Genomic DNA, 21143 nt, shown 5'->3' with positions numbered 1-21143 from the left:
TTATTTATTTATTTGAGACAGAGAGAATGAGATACAGAGAGCATGAGTCGTACAAGATTTAATACGGGCTGACGGGAGAGAAAAATCTAATCCATCATCTGAGAGTACTCTCCAGTACCTTAAGGACTTACAGTTATTTGGTTGGCAGCGCCTTTTTCCACATTTATTTATCCTAAATCTATAACATGGTTTCTGCTAAAGAATTGTGTTCTTGGGGCGCCTGGGTGGCTCAGATGGTTAAGCGTCTGCCTTCGGCTCAGGTCATGATCCCAGGGTCCTGGATCGAGTCCCGCATCGGGCTCCCTGCTAGGTGGGGAGCCTGCTTCTCCCTCTGCCTCTGCCTCTCTCTCTCTCTCTCTGACTCTCATGAATAAATAAATAAAACATTTAAAAAAAAAAAAAAAAGAGAATTGTGTTCTTGCTTTGAAACCTCCAGACTGACACTGTAAAATTTTACCTTATTTAGGAATATTCTGAAAGACTATTTGTGAAGATTCAAATTATGCACAGTTTGGCAGTTTGTAAGCAGCTGCTCATTTACTACTAAAAAACTGTCTTCATTTTGCCCACGCTTATTTAATGCCATCGTTGTTTGATTATTAAAATAACACTGTTCATTGCAAATACATGTTTTTTTTTTAAGAAAGAAGACATAGACGAAATAAAAAATGTTAGCCGTAACTCCCTCTGCCCTAGATAAATACCATTTACATTTTGGTAAATGTCCTTTTTCTTTACATATAGACATTTAGATATTATATTAAGTATGTTTTTACAAAAATATACATACTGTTTGATGCCTGTTTCTTTTCTTCAATGTGCTATTGGTCATTACTGACCTAAATGAATACAAATTCTCAGCAATATTTCTAATGGCTATATTCTACTCAATGAATATACCATAAATCATTTAACCAGTTCCTTAATGATAAACATTTAAATTGTTCCCATTTATATTTATGATAAGTGAGGGTAGTTAATCAGATCATAATGTGAGTTCATACTGAGGATCACCCCTTACCTAGGAATTTGCACTCATCTGATATTAAATCAATAGCTTCCAGTGAGTTACTATATGTGAGTCATATAAATCCAAACTCTTGTTTAAAGATGTTCTTTCATTTCTAATCTAGGAAAGACTAGTCTGCCAACATTTAGGGAATGATGCAATCTCACTGCTTTCCAGGAGGAAATTTATGTTTATTGACTGTATGAGATCAGCAGCTTTTCAAATTTTAAAAAATGAAAAACTTATACATTTGCTAAAAGCACATCAAAGATTTCATCAGTAAGCACGTATTACGGGAACAGGGATATAGATTTCCTAAGCAAAAAGTCTGAAATCATACACTGAACTGGTTTATTCAACAAACCATTCTGACTATTACAGACTGGGCAGGGTTTCTGAGTTTCAATTTTACACCCCCTCTGCCTCTGCACAGTGCCTAGCACATAGTAAACGGAGAGTAATCATTTGTTGAAGGAACAAGTGATCTTCCCAACGGTAGTCAAGCCCATTAAATGAGGAGAGCAGTTTTCATCAACCATTCACTTAACAAACTACTCCATCTGTTATGTGTCAGGCTCTCTATTAACAGATGAAACCAATAAATACTCCCCATATGCCCAAAGTACTAGGGTAGATCAACAGACACGTAATAGTAAAATAAAACCAGACAGTGGAAATGGGGTAAGAGACACAAAACGTGACATAAGATCACTTTATGCAGAGAGAGGGGTTACTTCCAGTTAGGAGAGTCAGGGAAGGTGGAAAAGGCAGCATTTGGGCAAGATCTTGTATGGAAGGAGAAAATGAAAAATGTTAATGAAACATAAAGACATGTGAATTTGAAATCAGACTCCCAATATGTACAATCATTTCAGGTTCTGGGAAAGATTTGAGGCAGTTTTTTTGGATATTCATTTAACTAGAAACTGAAGAAAAATAGTAAAAAACTAAACACACATTATGTAAAAATGCACAGAAGAATAAATATTTAACCTAATCTCCATCCTATGATAATCTAACACCATAAACTTCATTACACAAATACTCCTTACTGAGGTATGAATATTTTAAACACCACTTTCTCTGTAAGGGTGAGGCATGACTTCTATGGAAACAGGAATATATGATCTCCAATGCTCTTGCCAACTCTTATCTGGCCTTCCTCCTCCTTTTAACCAAAGTTCACTGGCTGATAAATAATATAACAGTGCAAATAAATAACTCACCTTGACCAGAAGCCAAAGGACTTAAAGGTCTTTTAATTGTCTGTGGCCTAGAAACAATAAGAATTAAATTGTAAAATATAATTATGTTACCTATCTTGTTATAATTATCTAAGTAAAAGTGAAATTATCTCAGAGAGCTGCTTAATGACTACATCCAAAATCAAACTATTTTAAAAACACTGAGCTTATAAAATATTTAGTGTTCTCTAATTGCTTGTTTTAGCAATAGTTTCTGATCTTTTCCCACTGTAGCAGCCAGAAAGCCATTTCCTAATCACTTCTTCAAACAAAGGAAGAAAACACCAGTCAAGCTCTTCTAGAGTCGCTAATGTTTTTACATATATTACATATACACATACGCTCTGCCTATGCACACGTACACATATGTGTGTTTGCATGCGGTACAAAGCGCACTCCTGATTGAAAGACGAACAAGCAAGAAATATAAATACCCAAACCAAGCATGAAAATAAAAAGGGGAAAAAGCACTGTGGGTAGATTATTTTCCACTTAGCTAATCTTATGTATGTCAACTGACCCTGTGGCCACCAAGTTTGTTATGATTTCAATAAAAGGTATTTTTTAATATGAAAAAAAAGAATTAAAATGTCACTGAAGTGCCTTTAAATCTCAAACCAGGGCGCCTGGGTGGCTCAGTTGGTTAAGCGACTGCCTTTGGCTCAGGTCATGATCCTGGAGTCCCTGGATCGACCCGCATTGGGCTCCTTGCTCAGCAAGGAGCCTGCTTCTCCCTCTAACCCTCCCCCGTCTCATGTACTCTCTCTCTCTCATTCTCGCTCTCTCAAATAAATAAATAAATCTTTAAAAAAAAAAATCTCAAACTAAATATTCATTAGTATCATTAGTAAAATGTAGGGATTGCTTTGTCTGCAATTTGAATTTTATGAACTCTCACAACTTGAGACATTTTGAGAACAGAACATGTAAGCTATATTTTAACATACTGAATTTTGTGCCTCATATATTGTTTATATATTAGAAATATTTATACTGGGAATCATGATAAAAATTAGTTAGGGAATAGCTACAATACAAATATAAAATGTAACAAATGCTTCAGTTGGACTCTATTTTAGTTCATATTAAAAAAACAAACCAGGGGCGCCTCGGTGGCTCAGTCGGTTAAGCGACTGCCTTCGCCTCGGGTCATGATCCCGGAGTCCCGGGATCGAGTCCCACATCAGGGTCCCTGCTCGGCGGGGAGTCTGCTTCTCCCTCTGACCCTCCCCCCTCTCAGGTGTGCTCTCTCTCTCTCTCATTCTCTCTCTCAAATAAATAAAATCTTTAAAAAAAAAAAAACCCAACAACCTTTAGGGGTGCCTGGCTCAGTCAGTAGAGCATGCAACTCTTGATCTTGGGGTTGTAAGTTAGAGCCCCAAGTTGGGTGTAGAGATTACTTAAAAATAAAATCTAGAGGCGCCTGGGTGGCTCAGTTGGTTAAGCGACTGCCTTCGGCTCAGGTCATGATCCTGGAGTCCCGGGATCGAGTCCCGCATCGGGCTCCCTGCTCGGCGAGGAGCCTGCTTCTCTCTCTGACCCTCCCCCCTCTCATGTACTCTCTCTCATTCTCGCTCTCTCAAATAAATAAATAAAATCTTTAAAAAAATAAAAATAAATAAATAAATAAAATCTAAAGCAAAACAAAACAAAACAAAAAACCTGTAAAGTAAGCCAATTAAGTCAAACATTCCTAATAATAAACCAGGGAATTTAAATGAAACACATGGCAGATATGAGTAAATAATGAAAATTCTCCACTTCAAAACTGGAAATTCTTCAAATCAAAAAAAGAAACAGACTTGGGTGCCTGGGTGGCTCAGTTGGTTAAGCATCTTCCTTCGGCTCCGGTCATGATCCCGGGGTCCTGGGATCAAGTCCCACATCGGGCTCCCTGCTCCATGGGGAGCCTGCCTCTCTCTCTCTCTCTCTCTTTCTCTGTCTCTCATGAATAAATAAATAAAATCTTTAAAAAAAAAGAAAGAAACAGACTTGACATTTTATTGGTATAAGCATAACTGCTAATCTCTTATATTTGACTTATGCAAAGTGAAATGTATTATTACTGTTACCTGGGAACTCCAAAGATTTTCTCAGAATTCCCCCCACCTGAGATAGTATAATGCAAATGCACACACAAATTCCTTCCAAAAACCAATAAGCACATTGGTTAGAGTCCAGTGGCTTATAAGAGGCGGGTAAACTTGAAGCATGTCCCAGTCACACAGTGATGAAACTATTTCTATTGTAGCAGTAAGAGTACAAAGTGGGTTCTTCCACTTACTAGATTTTTGACACTGGAAAAATCATTTAACCTTTGCAAGCCTCAAGTTTGTCCATCTGTAAACAGTGATGACTATAACACAGGGCTATTGCAGGGACTAAAAGAGAAAATGTATGTACCATGCTTAGCACAAGTCTGGCACACAGTGAGTGTTCAAGTGTTACCTATTATAATTATTCTCTGAAATTAATTTAACTTGAACTTGAAAGCAGGTAAAATAACTAGAGCCTCAAAAGATGAATACAGAGCACCAAAAAGAGATTTAGGAGTCATCTATTCTTTACTACTAAGAATATGATCTTGGGAAATGAAGTAAACCTGGCTGGCTCTAGGTTATTCCATCTATAAAATGAGATTCTATAATCCATTAGAGGAACACTTGTGAAATGTCTACAATATTCCCATAAAAGTCTCATACTATTCTATGTCTTTCATTTTTATCTGTCTTTTATTTTTTTAAAGATTTTTTATTTATTTTTCTATGTCTATGTCTTTTAAAGAAGAAAAAAATATTTGTTGAAACTCATGTCCATATGTTTCCCCAGAGGAGAAGTGGATTAATGAATAAGAATGTTTCTATGTCCAGATGCATCCTTTAACAAAATGAATGTGATTTGCAATTTAGAGTCATTATTAATTGTTTATTCGTTTATAAATAAAAATCACTCTATATGTCAGGACTTTCTAAGTGAAAAGGACACATACTTAAAACAGTTTTCTTCATAGATGACGTTCCAAATCTTCCAAGCATCTGGCCCCTTGTAACCCGTGTAGCGCTCGGGATTAAGGAGCAAATCTACATATTCAGCATCAGGAGACTGTATGTCTGTAAAATGAAATGTTCCATTAAATCTTTTTCTTCAGTTACCTTAAAAAACTAGTATAATAGACTATACTCCACTGATTCTAAGGCACCACAAATGTAACAGTGCATCCAGACTTTAAAAACAACCTTTTACAAGAAAGATGAGAGAGAAAAGAGGAAGGCACAAACAGACACATTAAATGTACTCACTGGTTGCAAAAGCATCCTGCTTTTAAAAATGGTAAAAAATAGGAATATGTGAATTTTAGAATAGAAGAAACATGGTAATTTAATTCTGATAAGCTATCCAGATGAAAAATATACTATATATTTCCCTCCACATTAACTGCAAGCAGTTCATCAGTAACTAGGATAAATGAAGATGTATTACTACCAGACACTGTTTATTACCAAAAACTTCCTTCTTACATGACCACCATCAAGATCCACTACAAAGTTGTCCCAAAGGTATAATCCTAAACATGCAAAAAATTATGAGCAGGATGATACTTGCATCAGCATTATTTATTAAAGGGAAAATTAGAAGCAACCTAAATGTCCAACAGCAGCACATGGGGCTCTGGAGCCAGAGTGCCTGGGCTAGAATCCAGGCTCTACTAGTTATTCAGTGTGGAACCCGGGGCAAATTACTTATGTTCTCGATGCATTGGTACCATTATTTATAATATGGAGATAATACTCAGTGTTACTGTGAGACTTAAGTAAGTTTATATGTGCAGAGTGCTCAGAACCACGGTACGAGTATAATACATATTAGCTAGTGGTATTATGAGATATCTTAACAGGACATTTTACAATCAACAAAACTGTTAAGTACGAATGCTATCTAATAAAATGAAAAGATAAGAATTATAGGAAAGTCAATTACAGATACCAATGAAAAAACATATAAAAATTGGTGAGATACTGGTTTCTCATATGTTCTATAAATTTGTGTAATGGATTATAACTTTGAAACAAAAAAAAGTCCCCTCGTTCTCCAGTGGCTTTGAGAAATTATTTAATATACAGTAATACCTTCCTCATTTATAAAGCTTAACAACATGAACCAACAAAAAATGAAGAAGTGGGCAAAAAAGCAACCAGAGTAGATGACAAAAATCTGAGCACACAGGTACTTATAAGAAAGTCCATCAAGCTCTCAAAAGTACCTACTTTTTTTTTTTATGAAATTCAAATTTTTTTTTTTTTTTAAGATTTTATTTATTTTTTGACAGTGAGAGAGGGAACACAAGCAGGGGGAGTGGGAGAGGGAGAAGCAGGCTTCCCGCCGAGCAGGGAGCCTGATGCGGGGCTCGATCCCAGGACCCTGGGATCATGACCTGAGCCGAAGGCAGACGCTTAATGACTGAGCCACCCAGGCGCCCGGAAAAGTTCCTATTTCTTATTAAAAACACAATGACAAAAACAAAAATAAAACTAAGCTTGGCTATTTTTATCCCAATTGACAGTACATTAGAGACATAAATTAGGGGAAATTTTGCTTCTAGAAGTAGCACAGTGACAGCATCTAGAAATAACAGAGTCCATGCAGAAGTGGCAATTAAAATAACTAGAAAAAGTAGAAATAAAAACTTAAAAACAGGGGCGCTTGGCTGGTTCAGGCAGTAAAGCATGTGACTCCTGATCTTGGAGTTGTTAATTTAAACCCCAGGTTGGGTGTAGAGATTACTTTAAAAAACAAAACAAAACTTAAAACAAATTTGTATGGATCCTCTGGTTCAGGAACAGATACTTCTGTTTATCTCAACTAATACTAAAAGCATTGCCACAGTATAGCAAATTAGGATAAATTCATAAAAAATAGCCCTCATTTTTAAAACATATAAATAATGCTCAGCATCTAGTACTTTAAGATTGAAAACAAATTACTAGTAATTAAATTTTTAATATTCTGCCTAATCAGGCATAAATATTAGTTGACTCATAATTTTACTTATAACAAATACTTCATCTTGCCTCAACTTTTTAATAAAAAATAACTGTTACTGGGGTGCCTGGGTGGCTCAGTCGGTTAAGTGTCTGCCTTGGGCTCAGGTCATGATCCCGGGCTGGGATGGAGACCCATGTTGGGCTCTCTGCTCAGCGAGGAGTCTGCTTCTCCCTTTCCCTCTGTCCCTCCCCACCACTCGTGTTCTCTCTCATTTGCTCTAAGTAAATAAATACAAAATTTTTAAAAAATTGTTACTATAGCCATATTTTGTCAGATGACAAAAGCTCAAATTTCTAATTAAAATTTACAAAATACCTCTGTCTTTTACCTACCATTTACATACATTATATCTTCCTTATAAAGCTATCCCTTTTTTTTTAATATTCACCCTCCTTTAACAGAAGAAACAAATATAAAGGGACAAGTGATTCACCCAAGATAACAGAACTCCACCAGATAAGAATTATTGATTCTCAGTCCTTCCTACACAAATATAAGCAGGTAGTCTCAAAAGTACACTTTGATAAACGAAGTTAAAGTATTACTTTCCTTTCTCTAACACTGCAGGTCTAAAAAAAAATGTGCTGCATGTTAAAAGTTTAATTTTATCTCATAGTAATATTCAGGCCAAAGAATCCTTGTGAAAAAGATGGTAAAGTTAAGGGGCTGGGAGAGCATTTTACCCCCCTTCTACACTAGTCTAAACCTTGGTGTAAGTCCACAACTCCTTATCCAACATCCCTGGGGCCAAATGTGTTTTGGAATTCAGAACTTTTCAGATTTTAGAAAAGTATTATAGCATATGCAACATATACTGAATAATTACTCCAGCAGGGACTGGGGCAGCAACTTTTAATCCAACACCAAAAATATTTCTGTAGTGAAACATGTGAATGTTCACACTAAAAGAGTCTGTGCTAAACTTAGGGGGAAAATATTCATTTTTCAGAGTTTTCAGATTTGGGAATTAGGAATAAAGGATTATAAATATTATTTGCCAAGGCATAACCATGTTTTACATTAAGGAAAGCATATGTTTCTTTTTTTTCCCCCAAAAAATGAAACCACAAAGTTAAAAATAAGTACTTTCTCTTTGCCTTCCTCTTTTTGGAGGGAATTGCAGGATTTGTCTCTCACTTGCAATGCAAATGATCTATATCATTCTTTTTGCTTATTTTTTTTTTAAGATCATTAATCTGCTTCAAAAGAGCCACTGGAGGATACCAAAACTCAGTTTGATTTGATTTTGGTTAGCCAATTAAAAGGCTAACAATTCAACTAAGAAAAAGGAAAAATAGGGGAATCCATAAATCTGAATAAAGGGTTCTAATGGGTCCTAGGGCTCCTGGATTTGAACAGTACCAGAACTCTGGCCCAGCTTCCCATATCTCAGATACAACTCATGGTTTATTCTTCTCTTTTCCAAAAGCAACACACACCATCAAGGAAAACATGTAACAACCCAAGGCCAGTACAACAAAAGCAAGTTTTTACAATCTCCATCTCTACATTTGAGCTATTTATGCAAAATGTGTATGTTACAAAAATCATATATATATTTTATATATTACTGAGATACACAAAACTGTAAGAGTCAGACTCAGGAGGTAAATTTTTTCCAGAAACTGAGGGTTTGTTGTTTTTTTTTTAACTGTGGTAAAACATATATAACATAAAACTTACCATTTTAACCATGTTTAAGAGTACAATCCAGTGACATTATATTCACAACATTGTGCAACTGTCACCACTGTTTCCAAACTTTTCTATGACCTCAAACAGGAACTCTAACCATTAAACAATAACACCCCATTCTCCCCCTCCACTAACCTCTGGTTACTCTGTGAAACATACAATAGTTGTCCTTTTGTGTCTGGCTTATTTCATTTAGCATAGTATTTTCAAGGTTTATCCATGTTGCAGCACATATCAAACTTTGTTCATGGGCTAAATAATATTCCATTGTATGTATTTATTACACTCTGTTTATCCATTCATTTGTTGATGGATATTTGGGTCATTTCTACGTTTTTTTGTGAAAAATGCCACCACAAATATGGGCATACAAGTATCTGTTTCCCTGTCTTCAATCTTTTTCGGTACCTATTTAGCAGTTGAATTGTTAGGTCATGTGGTAATTCCGTCTTTTGCTTTTTGAGGAACTGCCATACTTTAGAAACTGAGGTCTAAAAACCATTTTAAAAGATTTTTTTTTCAGGGGCGTCTGGCTGGCTCAGTCAGCTGGGTGCCTGCCTTCGGCTCGGGTCATGATCCCGGGGTCCTGGGATCAAGCCCCGCATTGGGCTATCTGCTTGGTGGGGAGCCTGCTTCTCCCTCTCCCTCTGTCTACCACCCTGCTTACTTGTGCTCTCTATCAGATAAATAAATAAAAAATCTTTAAAAAAAAAAAGATTTTTTTTTTCCTTACACCCAATTTTAAACAAAATGCATACTATAAAAAATGTTATACCATCAGCTTCACAGAAGTTGTCTGAGGAATCATCATGCTTGGTCCACTGAAGAACAGCCTTCTGCGTTTCCTCACTTCAAATAAAGAAAACAGGTACAGTTATCCCTTTTTTTTAAGTTATCATTTCACAAGAAAAAACATAAAATACTACTGCAAAAAAAAAAAAAAAATCAAACCTCAGAGATTCATCCACAGCTCCAAGTCGTTCAGCTTGTTCACATTCTTCAATGAGATTATTGGCTACCTCAGAATACTAAAAGAAAAAGGAGAATAAACAGATTACAACTTACTGCATTTTAAAAACTTTTTAAAAGAATTTCAAAGTTATCTGAAGTTCTTTTATACCTAGCACCATTTCCTTGGCTTTAAAACTTAAAAAAAAAAAATTAAGCCCTCACATCTCCCCTGAAGCTAAAAAAAAGACATAAAAGGCTTTGTCCCTTGTTTTTGTTGGTGAACACATTTACTATATGGTCACAAAATAAAGAATATAATTCTGATAACTCATTACCAAGCTGTTCACTAAGAAAATCTCTGAGGTCTAAGGAACACTAGGCAAAGCATCATGAGATAATGTCCCACTTTTTTTTTTTACTTTTTTTTCTTAAAGTAGTCTCCATGCCCAGTGTGGAGTCCAACACAGGGCTTGAACTCATGACCCTGAGATCAAGGCCTGAGCTGAGATCAAGAGTCAGATGCTTAACCACCTGAGCCACCCAGGTGCCCCAATGTCCCACTTTTCTAATGGCCTAATTGGAAGCATCAGTATTCTCTTCCCTAAATAAGCAGTTGGACCAGATGACGTGTGTCTAGGTCCATCTCAACTCTAAATGCCAGGATTCTAAATATGCCCTGGGGCCCACCAAGTCTTATAAAAAGTATTCCAATATCTTTAGGTTTTTAAAATATATTCTTTAACCACTTCCTTCTCAACATCTAAGCCTTACACACACGCACACGCACACACACACACATTATTCTGCTAGGCATGTATGTGGCACAGCGGAAGTGAATGTAGATCATAAGATTTCACAACACACTGGTCATCACCACCACAAAGCTGAAAGATAACACTGGAAGCAGAAGGCACAGAGTCAATCACTCAACAAATATTTATTGAGTGCCCTTGTTGTTAGGATGACCATACTAATGACTGCCCAGCCTATCACACTTCCGAGGATAAAAGGGAACACTAAGATAACTGAAATGATACAATTTTTTGAAATATTTATTTACTGAACAACAACTCTGTTTCATTACATTGGTTGACCTATAAGACAGACAGCTCAATTCCAACACTATTTTTTTTTTTTAAAGATTATTTATTTATTTGACAGAGAGAGAGAGGACAAGTAGGCAGAGCAGCGGGCAGAGGGAGAGGGAGAAGCAGGCTTCCCGCTGAGCGTGGAGCCCAATGCGGGGCTCAATCCCAGGACCCTGGGATCATGACCTGAGCCAAAGGCAGACGCTTAACCGACTGAGCCACCCAGGCGCCGCCCAACACTATTTTCAAAACTAAAATTCTTTCTACATAATTATTAAGGGGCTATGATATATTCAACCTACTCTCAAATGGTTCCGAAAATAAGAATATGTATATAGAAAATAAGAATATGTATATATGTATACAGAATATGTATATAGAAATATGTATATAGAAAAATGAGGCAAAATACTAAAAATCAGTGAATCTGTAGAGTACACAAAATGTCTTTACTAATCTTGCAACTTTTCTATGAGCTGTTAATTAGCCTAAAATAAAAAGTTAAAAATACATATCAAAAAATGAACAGAATTTGTTCAAAAAATGACATACCTACATACATTAAAACAAAAAATTTTAAAACCTTATCATTATAACTATCTGATCATTAAAACATAAGTTAAAATATTCTTTGGGTTTTTTTTTTTACTATTCTTTGTTTCTATTTAAAAATTTATTAAGTCACATATGTCTCAATTTTATATCACTGGCATTTTTCTGAAGAAATTTTTTTCAATTTATCATTTTTAATTTTTCATAAAACTACCCATAATCTTCTTCAAAGTTAATTTTTATGGCTAGTCAATTTGAAATCATCAATACCTTCAATTAGCTCTTCCCTGCATTTATAATTTTTAATTGAGAAAAATATTCTCTCTACAGGTAAAGATGTGAAACTATTTTAAAATACCAAATTATTTTCAGGTCTATTCTTTTGCCTCCAAAGTATGTTTCTTCACTAAATATTTTAAGACAAAACTCATCAAATAATTTTTTTATTATTTTAAATGTTTTGCTTAATATAGATGCTACAAAATTGTAAGCCTTCTTATATCATTTCATTTGAGAATATAAACTTATCCAAATAAAAACACAAGTTTCATCAAGAAGAGACTCTTCCCACAAGAGGAGATACTCCAAAACACAATTATAAAATTTCAGAATTAAACCTTACAACACCATCTGAACTTTCGCCACCTAATGTGTTCAATCCCTTCCTAGCTTTTGTAGGAATAAATTTCGACGACTTTGTTTACAAGCTTTATTATAATAACTGCAATTTGCTACACCTTCAAAAGCTAAGGATATTTTTCTTTAAGCATTCCATTCATTGATACTTTGAATAATAATTTTCCACTGATGTTAAACATGTAGTAATCGACATTTAGAGATCTCACTTATTAGAAATTAGTTAATACCACTGAAGGACTCTTGGGTTGTTTTACAAAATAGTCTTCAAAAGCTCAAACATTTTTTTTTTTTAAAGATTTTATTTATTTATTTGACAGAGAGAGGCACAGCGAGAGAGGGAACACAAGCAGGGGGAGTGGGAGAGGGAGAAGCAGGCTTCCCGAGGAGCAGGGAGCCCTATGCGGAGCTCGATCCCAGGACCCTGGGATCATGACCTGAGCCAAAGGCAGACGCTTAACGACTGAGCCACCCAGGCACCCCAAGCTCAAACATTTATAAAAGATGGACAGCAAAGAAGGTACTCCTGTCCATGCCAAAGTAGTATTTTCTTCAGTATTAGCTTCACCTCAAAAATTTTATGGTCATTAAGTGTATATGTAAATATAAAAACCTGTACATTTTGACAATTACCACTTCAATCTTAATTGGTAAAATATCACAGCATGTTTGGACACAATTATGAATTATGTGTGTATCTTTATTTTTTTTTTAGGTGATCTCTACACCCAATGTGCGGCTTGAACTCACAACCCCAAGATCAGGGGCGCCTGGGTGGCTCAGTCGTTAAGCGTCTGCCTTCAGCTCAGGTCATGATCCCAGGGTCCTGGGATCAAGCCCTGCATCGGGCTCCCTGCTCAGCAAGGAGCCTGCTTCTCCCTCTCCCTCTGCTGTTCCCCCTGCTTGTGGTCTCTCTCTTGCTGTCAAATAAATAAATAAAATCTTTTAAAAATAAATAAATAAATAATAAAATTTTTAAAAAAACAACCCCGAGATCAAGAGTCACATGCTCTATTGACCGAGCCAGCCAGGTGCCCTTGAATTATGTGTATATCTTAACCAACTACAAATTCATTTCTGCTCCACAGATTTCTTGATTTAGTCAGAACTGTTTTTATCAAAATTTGTATATTATCACCACACAACAAATATTTTGTCTTCAGTTTTGAGCTTGAAATGAATTTATACTGGCATTCACAACAGGGACAAATGTTTTCTCTCAACAGCATGAACTTCAAAAAGTTTTGATGATGATCTCGTCATTTAACCATGTGCAAAGTTCTGTCGTTGCAGGCAACACATTAATAGCTATGACGTCATCCTTTGTATGTGAACAAGAAAACACGGAGGGGGCACCTGGGGGCTCAGTCGGTTAAGCGTCTGCCTTCAGCTCAGGGTCATGATCCTGGAGTCCTGGGATCGAGTCCCGCATCGGGCTCCCTGCTCAGCAGGGAGTCTGCTTCTCCCTCTGACACTCCCCGCTCTCATGCTCTGTCTCATTCTTTCTCTAATAAAGAAATAAAATCTTAAAAAAAAAACATGGAATCAAAAATGAGCAAAATTACTTTAGAATCTATGGTGGAAAAAGTGAATAGTGGTTGCCCCTGAGGGAAGAAGTAGAAATTGATTGGGACAGGGTATCAAGTGACTTTCTAGGGTAATGGTAATGTTCCCTATTATAATAGAAGCATAGATTACACAGGTATATGCATTTAGCATATGCACACTTAAGATTTGTGCATCTCATTGTATGTTAACTTTATAAAAAATACATATAAGGAAATACTGGACTCTGGTTAATGATACACTTCTACTTGTGTGTGTGTGTGTATATATATATATAGTTGATGACACATTTAAGGCAATGCACACTGATGCTTGCAATTTACTTTGAAATACATCCAGAAAATAGTATTTTTTAATGGATAACTAGAAAGATGGACAGACACATATGAGATAATGTAAGTTTACAAAATGTAAATGGTAGAATCCAGGTGATGGGTATGAGTATTCACAGGAAAATTCCTTCAACTTTGCTGTATATATGAAAATTTTCATAATAAAATAAAAACATCAGAAAATTTTAATTCAGAACAGTTATTTAGTCTAAATGAAAAACCACATATATCAGAATGATACGTAAATGCACCACTGCATCTACACATTGTTTTTTTAAAAAATATTTTATTTATTTATTTTTTTGAGAGAGTGTGCCCATGAGCATGGGGGGGGAGGAGGGAGTAGAGGGAGAGAGAATCTCAGACTCCCTGCTGAGCATGGAGCCCAATGCGGGGCTGGATCTTACCACCCTGACATCAAAACCTGAGCAAAAACCAAGAGCTGGATGCTTAACCAACTGTGCCACCCAGGAGCCCCAAGTTATCATTTTTAAACAGTTTTCTTAAGCATTAATTTACAAAGTAGATGCTTAAACTTTGTCAGTAGATTTGTGTATTCTGGTGTTCATACGGTCAGAGATATTTCTATGGCCCTTGTGGATGGTAAATCATGACCTTTTATGCAAGTTACATATCATCAACTGTCGTGAGAAATCAAAATTTAATACTTTCTCATTAAGCATGTGCTTCTTTTTTTCTTTCTTAGTTATTTCGGCCAAAAGGATTCACTGTAAAACATTTTTTAATTACTAAATAGTAAAATCATTATAAATTGTTGATTTACACTATACAAAAAAAATAAAACCACTATAGGAAGACTACTCTTTCCATGCAGGATTGCTCACCCTTTTTTTCCTATATATATATTTAATAAACTGGACCTATAATTTCCCAGGTTTAACACTGACCAGTCAAATGGCATCCTGGAAGCTTAGGACAGATTACAGGTATGACACAGGCCACAGCACAACTGGCTGATAAGTCCAAGAGACCAGCCGGGCAGAATGTCCAATGATGTTCTGTTTCCCCCACTTCCCAAGACTATAAGGAGTTAGCTGTCCCCGGCCATTGTGTCTGCCTGCAATTAGCTTATCAGCAGGTATTTTATCGCCCAGTATATTTTCCTTGAAAAATCATTTATTTACATCTAGAAAAGGTCAGAAAAAGAAGTGCAAGTTATTATTGGTCATCTTGGGGTTAAAGTAAGAACTCCTTAGTATACATACATCTCAAATAGAGGAGACAAGAGAGGAAGCTAGAAATACAAAGTATTTGGTCAACCAGAACCATTTTAACTTATTTTAACACAACTATTAATATTTCATTTTAAAAATTTAAAACTCAGGACAAATGATAAATCATTCAGGATGCCAGAACAACAGGCATAAACCAGTTCTGCCTAAGGCAAACCGTGGCATATGATCTCTTGATGTACTCTTGTTACTCTCTAAGTCCTCTGGATTTTACTCCAAGAGAGATGGAGCACATGAGAGGATTTTCAACAGAGGAGAGGTAAGACCTCATTTCTTAAAAAAAAAAAAAAAAAAATCACTCTCTGGCTCCTGGGTGGCTCAGTCAGTTAAGCGTCTGCCTTCAGCTCAGGTCATGATCTCGGGGTCCTGGGATCGAGCCCCGCATCGGGCTCCCTGCTCAGTGGGGAGCCTGCTTCTCCCTCTGTTCCTCCTCGCCAACCCCCCACCTGCATCAAGTTCATGCTTTCTCTCTTTCTCTTGCACTCTCTCTCTCTCTCTCTATCTCAAATAAATAAATAAAATCTTAAAAAAAAAAAAAAGTCACTCTGGCTGCTGTCTTTAGAAGAGACAATAGAGAGGCAAGGGCAGAAGGAGGCATGCCATGAAGAGGCTACTATAATAATCCAGGCAAAAAGTGATGATGGCTTTAAATATGGCCGTAGCAATAAAGATTGTAAGATTCTGGGTATATTTTAAAACTCTGTAATTAGGGTGCCTGGGTGGCTCAGTCATTAAGCGTGTGCCTTTGGCTCAGGTCATGATCCCAGGGTCCCGGGATCAAGCCCTGCATCGGGCTCTCTGCTCAGCAGAAGGTCTGCTTCTCCCTCTGCCCCTCCCCCTGCTTGTGCGTGCTCTCTCTCTTTCTCTCTCAAATAAATAAATAAAATCTTTAAAAAAAAAAAAAACAACTCTGTAATCACAAATTGAATTTGACCTACCAAAAAAGGCCTTGAAACAGTAACAACCCAGTAACAACTAGCACCTCCCAGGGCCCAGATTATAATCTCTAAATACCATTTCCCACTAAAAGAAATAGGACTCCTTAGGGGAAAAAAAAAAAAAAAAAACCAAAAAAAAAAAAAAAAAAAAAAAAGCCAAAAAACCCTTTTAAAAAAAAAAAGCAAAAAGTCTACTAAGACTAATGGGATCATCTTAAAAGGCCATAATTACTAACTTGAAGGAGCTGCTAGTAGCCAAAGACAGAACAACTCAAGCATCAAAAGGAATAATAAAAAATGACTATAATAGAGTCCAATCCATAAAATATGTCAAAACTTTTTTTTTTAAGATTTTATTTATTTATTTGACAGAGAGATAGAGAGAGAGAGCACAAGTAGGCAGAGTGGCAGGCAGAGGGAGAGGGAGAAGCAGGCTCTCCGCCGAGCAGGGAGCGCGATGCAGGGCTTGATCCCAGGACCGTGCGATCATGACCTGAGCCGAAGGCAGACGCTTAACTGACTGAGCCACCCAGGCAGCCCAATATGTCAAAACTCTTAAGTTCAAAATAACACTGAAAAATAAAAACCTTATTGGGCATCTTTGGAGGTGCTAGGGCACCAAACTCATAATTATTCTGAAAACTGGTAAACAAAGGAAAACAAGCATTTATCCTGTCTGTCCTGTATAAACTGTATTTCAGGGCATCCAAATAGCTGACAAGAAAAGATCTTTATAGAATAATAACAGATAATAAGTATAGAAAGAATGATATAATTAGAGTATCAGCATTTTCAAAACCCTAATGAAAGAATACAACTAGGTAATAATCATCAAAGCTGCTAAAACTTTCATGGAAAAAGCTAGTAGGGAACTTTATATTGGATGTATAATGAACCTAATGATAGATCTTAACATCATAATAAAAAAAGAAAAGAGACATTATGTGTCTTCTGATATAACAGTAAGTACACAACACTAATCAATACATATCAGAAAATGAATCTGAAAAGCCATAATACATAACTGCCAGTTCATAGAAAATAATGTGTTGAATGCTGTGACAGGGATACAATCAACTAAAACACAATGTGGAAAATTCTATAGGATAAGGACTCATTTCCTTCAACACGTAAGTTTGCAAAGAAGAAAAAAGAAGAGGGAATGAACATCGGTTAAAAGAGACTGAAGAGACAGAAATACGCAAGTAGTGCCAGAAAATAAGGAAGTGCTGAAGAAAGAGAAAAACCACAATGATGGGAGTATATCAAAGGGACATAGGACCAACTGAAACAGCTCCCAGTGGCCAAATTAGAATGATTTGAACAGTAAAATGAAGTTGTACTAGATTATAATCCAGAGTAGAAAATAAACATCCATAAAGATTTATCTGAGAATGGCTTTAAAATAATTGGGAAAATGGAGCACGAGGGACCACAGACTAATAATTGCTGAAGCTGGGTGATGGGTTTTTTTCTTTTATTTATCCCTCATGCTTTCCATAATAAAAGGTTGAACAAAAGGAAAAAATAAAGAATTGGAGTCACTGAGTACAAATGACTCTCCAGGGGTTTTCACTGTGAAGGAGAGCAGGAAGTGGGGTCGTACCTGGAAGGGGGAAATGAGTTTTACAAGTTTTTTGTTAAGATACTAGACACATTAGTAGGTATGTGTACATACCTTGTAGCTTGCAGATTTAATTCCATCAGGAACTTCATCCTGAAAAAAGAAAAAAAATGCTTTTATCAGATATTTATTCTATCTTCTGAAAAAAAATTAAGTTTCTATAATTTGAGATTATTTTTATTTTTTTTAAAGTTTATTTTATTTATTTAAGTAATCTATACACCAGTTGTGGTGCTCGAACTCATGACCCTAAGATCAAGAGTCGCATGCTCTTCCAACTGAGCCAACCAGGAGCCCCTATGAGATTATTTTTAAACTGAGAACAGTTAGGCAGTTTTTATATTACTTCTTAAAAGTAAACAAAAACCCAATAACAAATTATTGTATAGGTTGCTGATCATATATTTTATTACTTACGTAATAGCATGGAAATGTAAAAATAGTCACTACTTTTGATGCTCATATTGTCCCACATTGGCAACCAGGGGACCCACAAAGTGCTGACTTGATATCTATACCTGTGTCCTATTGATAGGATCCCAGTAATCTTTAGAGCACTTTTTGTTTTCTGTTATGAGAAGATATTCCAGGCTCACCTTGTATATTTTTTTTTTTTTTTTTACAGATTTTATTTATTTATTTGAGAGAGAGAGAGAGAGTGCGAGCACATGAGTTGGGGGGAGGGGCAGAGAGAGAAGCAGACTCCCCACTGAACAGGGAGCCCCATGCGGGGCTCGATCCCAGGATCCCAGGATCATGACCTGGGCCAAAGGCAGATGCTTAACTGACTGAGCCATCCAAGTGCCCCACCTTGTATATTTCTTGTTCCAGTCTTGGAATCAACTGTTTTTTAAGGAACCCTAGTTCTTTTCAGAGCAAAACGGCACTGGTTTTTAGTCGTGTGTTGGCCACTTACCAACTATAGGACCTATCTGTCTATCCTCAAAGTGATGCTATGAATAGACATAATGATGTATGTACTCTGTAAATTGTAGGGCCCTATTCCAGTGCTAAGTATATTTCTGAAATAGATTATATCTGCCCAAAGGGAAGGAGCCACACAGAGATAATCACTTTATTGTATAACTTTCCAGACTTTGAACTACCTCAATGTATAATTCTTTTTCTAAGACCAGATATTTAGATGGTTTCTAATTTTTTCATATCATGCCAAATTCATAAACTAATTTTAGCAGAATTGACACCTTTACAATATTTATTACTGCTTTGGTCATCTTTGAACATCTGTCCAATTATTTTAGTAAGTGAAAATCCTGGTGGAATTGCTAGACCAAAAGATGTGCACCTTTTTAATTTTGTTGATACATTTGCTGAACTGATCTCCAAAAGGATTTAATGACCAGAGTGCTCATTTCTTATTCACAGACTAACACTGGATGTTGTTATTCATTTGCACATTAGTCAATTAATAATGGAGGGGAAAGAATGTGGTTTTGACCCAATGTAAAGGTAATAAATAAATGGTCTTTCAGTTTATAGAGAGATTCCAGGTTGTGAGTTCAAGCCCCACATTGGGTGTAGAGATTACTTAAAATAAAATGTTTAGGGATGCCTGAGTTTCTGTCAGTTAAGCACCTGACTCTTGATCTCAGCTCAGGTCTTGATCTCAGGGTCGTTAGTTCAAGCCCTGAAAAAAAGATGTTAAAAAAAAAAAAAAAAGATGAGAGGAACCTGGTGGCTCAGTCAGTTAAGTGTCTGCCTTTAGCTGAGGTCATGATCCCAGGATCCTGGGATCAAGCCCCACATTGGGCTCCCTGCTCAGCAGACAGTCTGCTTCTGCCTCTCCCTCTGCCCCTACTCCCTGTTTGTGTGCTCTCGCTCTCTCTTGCTCTCTCTCTCTCTTTAGCTTGTTCTCTCTCTCAAATAAATAAAATCTTAAAAGAAAAGAAACATTAAAAAAAAGATGAGATTCAAATTTTCAATAACTGTAAAACCACTTGCCTGTTCTTGCATGTTTAATAAGTCATACATAAGTTATTTGTAAACTTGAATTCCCCCAACTAATGTTTCCTCTTACTAAATATAAATGCTAGAACTTAGGAGATAAAATGAAACATTTAAACTGATGATATCACTTTAATGATATTTTCATAACAGAGGTTGGTTCACAAGTTAATTCTTGAATTTTCAAAAAGTTTTGTCTGTGAGGATGAGTATAACTAAAGACCTGATTCTCGGGGCACCTGGCTGGCTCAGTTGTTTCAGCATTTGCCTTTGGCTCAGGTCATGATCCCAGGGTCCTGGGATCGAACCCGGCATCAGGCTCCCTGCTCAGCGGGGAGCCTGCTTCTCCCTCTCCCTCTGCTGCTCCCTCTGCTTGTTCTCACTCTCTCTCTCTGTCAAATAAATAAAATCTTTAAAAAAATAAATAAATAACTAAAGATATTATCTAATGATAAAATACCCATAATATATATACCCATAAATAATATTTTTACATTTGCTTTAATTCCATATGCTGGATAGGTCTATACAGCAATATTTACACATATAAAAATAAACCACTCAAAATTATAGCACCACTTCATACCCATAGGATGGCTATTAACCTGAAAACAGAAAAAAGCGAGTATTAGTGAGGATATAGAGAAGTTGGAAGCCTTGTACATCGCTGGTGGGAATGTAAAATGGTATAGCCACTATGAAGACAGCATGATGTTCCTCAGAAACTTAAACCGAGAACTGCCCTACGATCCAGTAATTCTAATGAACCGAAATTAGGAATGCAAGCTGCATACTTGTGCACCCATATCCAGAGCAGCATCATGCGCAATGGCCAAAAGATGGGAATAACCCAAAAGCCAATCAATGGGAGAATGCATAAATGAAATGCAGATACACATACAATGCAATATTATTCAGGCTTAAAAAGGAAAAAAATTCAAATACATGCTACTATGGATAAACCCTGAAAACATGTCAAGTGAAACAAGCCAACACAAAAGGACAAATTCTGTAATAATCCCCCTTATACGAGGTACCTAGTATAATCAAATTCAAAGAGAAAGAAAGTAGCATAGTGGTCACCAGGGGCAAGAGGGAGGGCAGAATAGGGAGTTACTGTTTAATGAACGTGCAGTTTCAGTTTACGATCAGGAAACAGTTCTGCAACTGGATGGTGGTGATGGTTGCACAACAACGTGACTGTACTTAATGCCAATAAACTGTACACTAAAAATGGTTAAAATTGT

General features: G+C 36.4%; 1 protein-coding gene across 13 annotated transcripts in view; it reads right to left on the bottom strand.

Moving 5' to 3' along the window:
* Positions 1–21143, bottom strand: part of ERO1A (endoplasmic reticulum oxidoreductase 1 alpha) — a 54770-nt gene that overhangs the window by 21673 nt on the left and 11954 nt on the right. For 11 of the 13 annotated variants that reach the window (XM_021701379.1, XM_044917777.1, XM_044917774.1 and 8 more), the window contains 5 exons: positions 17986–18024; positions 9943–10019; positions 9767–9840; positions 5243–5363; positions 2236–2282 (listed from right to left, as the gene is read on the bottom strand). In XM_021701379.1, coding sequence (XP_021557054.1) covers positions 2236–2282; positions 5243–5363; positions 9767–9840; positions 9943–10019; positions 17986–18024 — 358 coding nt within the window. The remainder of the gene's footprint in view (positions 1–2235; positions 2283–5242; positions 5364–9766; positions 9841–9942; positions 10020–17985; positions 18025–21143) is intronic. The other 2 variants (XM_044917776.1, XM_044917783.1) reach the window with 2 other exon arrangements.

The sequence above is a fragment of the Neomonachus schauinslandi genome, chromosome 9, assembly GCF_002201575.2.
Source record: "Neomonachus schauinslandi chromosome 9, ASM220157v2, whole genome shotgun sequence".
Classification (NCBI taxonomy): Eukaryota; Metazoa; Chordata; class Mammalia; order Carnivora; family Phocidae; genus Neomonachus; species Neomonachus schauinslandi.
Note: the sequence above shows the minus strand (reverse complement) of the source record. Positions and strands in the feature narration are given on the sequence as shown.